A 6121-nucleotide genomic window follows, 5' to 3' on the forward strand; every position below is an offset into this window, starting at 1 on the left:
TGAAAATGAAAAAACGCATTTAATTTATTCTACAATCAATTTAAAATTTAAGAGTTACTTTTAAAACATATGTTATTATTTTTATTCAATCTGACTTTGAATTTGAATTCAGGATTTTCTTGACTAAGCAGATATACATAAATGTCATTTGTTTCTTCTGGGACTCCATATAAGGACATCTAACATGTATTTAGGAGGCAGCATGTCTTTTTGTTCCTCTCTTACTTGGGTTGGGCTGCAGGAGCACCTCTGTTTGTCTCAAGATCTTCTCAGTCCAGTTCTTGGTGCAGTCAGCCCGAGTAATCAGGTTCTCTAAGTGTGGATCCAGCTCCGTCTTCTCAGCCTGGCCCAGCTTCTCCTCTGTGAACTGGGAGACACAGTGGAGATCCTGAGTGTCCATCGTGTAACTTCAAGATATGTACACATATTTATAAGTGAATGAAAGAATAGTGTCTGAGCTTCAAGCTTTAAGAAATTTAAAGAAAAAAAATTATGATATTGTAGACATTAAATAAACTGAGCTCTGAGCTGTATTTATATGTATACATTTCCAACTATTTTAATAAAGAATTAAGTCTTTTTTGTATTTTCTTTTAAAATAATTTTATAATTTTGAGTTTTGGGGGGTGTTATTTTCATTTTTGTTGGTAATTAAATGATTTTGAGGTTTGGAAGTGTTTTTTCTTTTATATAACATTGAGGTTCCTTGGAGGTGATTTTTTTGTAATAACATAGGTGTTTGGAGTGAATTTCATCTTTTTTTTATAGAATTTTGGATTTTTTTTTGCAGGGTGTTCTTTTTCATTTATTTATTTTGAAGATTTTTGTGTACTGTGTACTTTTGTTTTTCATACTGATTATACATACTTACTTTAATTAAGTACCTTCTTCGATGTGGGACTTTTACTTGTAACAGAGTATTTTCACAGGGTGGAATTAGTACTTTAATTTAAGTAAAGGATCTGAACCTTTCTTCCACTACTGCAGACTACTGATACTGTGCAGACACTGTGCATCTACAGAGCCTTAATAACGAGCATGCATTCATATGTGCATGCAAAACGTTTATTGGCTGATTAACAGCTCTTTATTCTCACCAACTGCAATATCCAGATATGAATATTGCAGTAAATTATGAAAATGCCTACTTTGGCTGCAAACTTTGTGATTTATGACTTATGCTGTTTGACTTCTTTGACCGTCTTTGCTGGTTGCCAGGTCTGACTGGCAGAACGCAGCAGCCAGCTGGACACAGAGATGACGGAGAAAAATATCACCATCACTTGGTGATATGACAGCAGGCAGAAACCCTGACTGACAGCAGCTCGATGAATGAGATCCAACGAGCTGTCACATCTTCTCAGGTCTGGAAAATAGCATTCAGAAGGGACTGCGGGAGACAGACAGACAGTTACAGGCTGGATCAGCAGGTCTGACATTCACTGAGGAGTAATTAGATTAATTAACCTTTTACTACCGACTGTCCAGTCCTCTGGGACACAAACACTTTGCAGAACTTCACTCACTGACAGAATAATTAAAAAAGTTACATGAATGTAACTTGTAAAAACAGATTTCATGCTTGTCTTTTCTGTCCCTGTGGTCATTTAAAAAAGAATAATCCAGCTACACACAAGAGTTAAAAACTGAAACCTTCGAACCTACCAAACTTAAAATCAGCGATACTCAACCTGCTTTGCTTGAGGGCCACTTTTGCAAAATGAGGAGGCCAGGGGCCAGTCGCAGAACATGTTTCTAGGATTTTAGGATGTTTCTCAGGTTTGAGCACAATTCTAGAATATTAGGGACATTCCTAGGAATTTAGGACATTTCTCAGATATTTCAGACATTTTTCAAATTTTAGGATGTTTCTATGACTTTGGGACGTTTTCAGGATTTTAGCACATTTCTAGAATTTTAAGATATTTCTAGAATTTTAGGACATTTCTCTGATATGTCAGACATTTTTCAGATTTTAGGACGTTTTCGGATTTTAGGACATTTCTAGGATTTTAGACATTTCTAGGATTTTAGGACATTTCTCAGATATTTCAGATATTTTTCAGATTTTAGGACCTTTCTGTGATTTTAGGACGTTTACAGGATTTTAGATCATTTCTAGGATCCAAGAACATTTCTGAGATATTTAAGGCTTTTTTAAGATTTGAGTATGTTTTCAGGGTTAGGATTTTAGGACATTAGGTGCTGAGCTAGGACCTCTGTCGGGAGGTGCAGGGGATCCTTCACTGGCACCTTTTTTGGAATAAACAAGCTCTATTTTGATGCTGTTTTATGTACACTGGCACCTTATGGATGAATGTCCCCCCGAATTTTGGCACATACACACTTTGCTGAAACCGCACCATGGAGTACACTGACATTACTATAGCAAGGTGTTAAAGAGTTAAACCACAAAACTCTGCAGAACCAACATTTTCAGCTGCTGTTAAAGTGCTCTTTAAAGGCAAACGAATATAAATTTAAAAAAAAATGATTCAAAGAGCATGGGAAAGGCTCAACATGGGCCCACAGCTCTATTTTGCTCCCGAGCCCCCTGTCAGGTTTATCCTCCTCTGGCTCATTCCGTTGGCTGGTTGTATGGACAAATAAATGACGGTAAATATCATTAACCACTGTTGTAATTGTTCATTGCATTCCAGGATTTATTCTATGCCGAGCTGTCATCTGTTCCTTTTCGTCCCTCAGAATGTCTTGCCTACTTCCTCTGCAGTCAGCGGTTTCCTGTGTTTCCAACAATGCTTTTGGACAACCTCCAGAAAAGCGACCTGAAGTTGTTGCATTCACGGAACCATTCAGTCAAACAGCAGAATGTGTTCAGAAACAAGGCTACAACAGTTAATGAACACTTGTTAGCAAACACTGAAGCTGTCACAGTGCTGGATCTTGATGTTTTTTGGTTGTATGAATTCAAATGAAAAATTACCAACCATTTATGCTTCATACACAAGTAAAACATCAACACCAGTGTGTGAGCTTTGAGAGATGATTTGAGCACAAACGTTTTCTGGATTAAACATTCCCGGGAATGAGCAGTTAGTAACTGTCAGTTATTATGGGATTGTATTTCATGTCCACACAGGTCTTGTTTCAGATTTGACCAATGTGTTTAAAACTGTCAAAATAGTGCCACATTTATTTAACCCTTCAAATCTTGATTGATACTTGTGCTGCATTCAGACACATTGCAGACATATTTAAAGCAAATTTGTAGGAATTGATACTGATATTGATAATGTTGATAAGGTTAATTTAAAATAAAATTAAAAAAAATCAGTCATTTAGAAAATTGTTTCTTTATAAGTACGGAAAAATGTCCAGAAAAAATGTTAACAGTTTATCACAATTATTATTATTATTATCATCATTATTATGTTACAATATTATTTCACCCCCAGCCATTTTTTGGCCAATTTTCAGGTAATTTTCTTGTACCTTTCACAAGGCTAATTTCTTGCAGATTTTGGGGTCATTTCTTTTCATTGCCATCTTCCCGTGTAATAAATTTGAGTCACTTTGCTCAGATTTCAAAGGGTTAATGGAGGCTGCCAGATATATGCTCTTCCAAGAATTCCCGTATAAAATACTTTTACAGCTTGCCTAAATATCGGCAGTAATTGATTGATGATACAACAGCTTTTAAGATTGTTTATTCATCAATAGGCTATTGAAATACATTCGGCATACAAAGTGTCCCAAAAAAAACCTAAATTTAAGAGGAAATTTAGGATTTAGTAGCTATGGGATTTACTGTGCGCTTCCTCCGTGGATGTGTTTTGAATGGAAGTGCCCGCATAGAGCCAAGTGAAAACTGATAATAAAAATCGATCATTAATTGAAATAACTGCTTCTTGGTTAGATACATGGATGCCGAACGTCTTGCTGAGCATAACTGATTCGTGAATGGGAGTGGTTTTGATTGTACTGGTTGTGGGAAGCTCGTAATACAGAAGAATGTTTAAATTGCCAATAGTTTGAAGGGGATTTGGTGTCAGGTTTCATCCGATACATAGGTTTTTGATTCAATTGCGGCAGGCAGGCATTAATAACATTAAATATATTTCACAACTAAGAGCCCCATGTCTCTGCATATGTTCCCCGCAGAAGCTCGTCCTGTTGTTGACTCGGAGGGGCGCAGAGTCTGCTGGTGTCACATGGGTAATGCACTCGATCACAGCCATCAATAATGGATCGAGGCTTGACAAACCTTTATCGGCTTACAGCGCAGGCCCTGCTCATCGAAATACACGACAGAGCAAAAGCTGAATTCATCTGCACAGTTATTATTTCAAACACCAGAATCTGCAAAGTGAGCGTTACAGAAATAGTGCGCAACGGCCCCCGCGGCTATTTTTCATCCGTGCAGACTGCAGGTTCACTGTGACGGTAAATCAATCCGCAGATTACCGGAGGCTACTCGCGCGACTACACGGTGACAGCACAGTTTACCTGCACAGCCCGGGTGAAGAAGACCCCTGCTCCAGAAGCCAGTTTCTTGACGTTGAAATCCATGGTGCCGCGCGGTGCTGAGCATGCAGGCAGAGCTGCAGTGTTTCCCCGCAGAGGGAAGTCTCCGGATCGGCTCTGATGATTGAGCCGCAGACGCACGACTCGAGCTGTAATCCGCTTCAGGACGATCGGAAATCTGCTCTCCGCCCTGCGTTTAAAGAGACCACAACACCGGTGTAACATCGAGTACTGTTTCCGCGTCCATATGTGTCCCCCGTCTAAACCCGACCCAAACCCTTATTTTTTTGTGGTTTGATACTTAAAGCACGTATCACTTTATGGTTTTATTATGAACCTGTGTTTTAATAACGTTAGCACTTTTTGTTTTACTTGAAACGCTAACATAACTCTATTTTAATGTTATTATATCTGGGGTTTTTCTTAATATCTTTTATGAATATCTTTTTATGTCTTGTTTTGTATTTTTATTTTTTAAATATATTTTGTTATTCCCTCTTCTATTTTATTTTATTTCACCCCCACTCCCTCTTTTTATGAAATATTAGTTTCACACTTTTACATTATATGTTATATTTCATATTGTTCAAACTGTGATTTTAACACTAGAACTTCAATTAAATGCACCCAAACACTGGTAAATCCCAGGAGCTATGTAACTGATCCTTCCTCTGCCCCTCCTGTGCATGTGGACCAAATCCTTATTTTATTTATTTTATTAAAAAACATATATGGTTTTTGTAGGGACCACCGAACATTATTTTTTTACTCACCTAGTTCTTGTGCACTCTCTCTGTGCCCCTACCAAACCTGACCACTGAGGTGGGAAGTATGCATTACTGGGTGAAGCACTATTTGACGGGGGAGCACACTTCAACACAACACCAGCAGTCAGTCACGACTCCCTCTGCTGTTATCCTGCAGCATGCAGGCTGCTTTACTGTTCTGCTCTACACCCACCATGACCCCCACCGTGACCTCCGGTTACACAGACAGATTCACACAGTAATAAGAAAAGGAAAAAAACAACACGATTCTTATTGTGTTAATTAGCTCTAATGAAAACTGGATTATTCAGATACACTGAATGAGTTTACTGACTCTGACCACAAGCAGAGTCAATGGGATATTATTGACACATTTAAGAATTTTCTTTTATAAACATTAGTCTTGTAGTTGAACAGAGACAAATCTAGAATTGCCTGCTATAGAGAACCCTGATAATGAATAATGCATTATGAATTAGTTAGATTTCAGTAACTCGGGGTTCCCTCATCTCAAAGTTTTTGTTTCTTTGTTTATTAATCCATTTGTACCCACATTTTTCTCAATGCTTTCATGAATATAATCATGTCAACTGAGTCACCTATGAACATTTTCTGCATTTATTTTCCCCATTTTGTTCTCCTTTTTCTAGAAAATGAGGGATGGGTTGTGGGTGGGGGGTTGGGTGTGGAGCATCATTCTGGTCTACCGCAGTGCAGTGCAACACAGTCAATATAGCTAGCTACCACTATAATAATATTCCTTACCAAATATACTACACACTAATGTTGGTTTCAAATGTTAAAGCTAACATTGCCAAAACTGTTGTTACCAAACATTAGACCCAAACTTAGCATTAGTGCATTGTTAT

General features: G+C 37.9%; 1 protein-coding gene across 9 annotated transcripts in view; it reads right to left on the reverse strand.

Moving 5' to 3' along the window:
* The window catches only part of sh3glb2b (SH3-domain GRB2-like endophilin B2b), a 28832-nt gene extending 24302 nt beyond the window's left edge, over positions 1-4530 (reverse strand). For all 9 annotated transcript variants that reach the window (XM_042509875.2, XM_042509871.2, XM_088070901.1 and 6 more), the window contains exons 1-2: positions 4468-4530; positions 226-367 (exon numbers count right to left, since the gene is read on the reverse strand). In XM_042509875.2, coding sequence (XP_042365809.2) covers positions 226-367; positions 4468-4530 — 205 coding nt within the window. The remainder of the gene's footprint in view (positions 1-225; positions 368-4467) is intronic.
* Positions 4531-6121: the final 1591 nt, after the last annotated feature.

Source organism: Plectropomus leopardus, chromosome 20 (genome assembly GCF_026936395.1).
Source record: "Plectropomus leopardus strain MGB_pleo_1.0 chromosome 20, ASM2693639v1, whole genome shotgun sequence".
Classification (NCBI taxonomy): Eukaryota; Metazoa; Chordata; class Actinopteri; order Perciformes; family Serranidae; genus Plectropomus; species Plectropomus leopardus.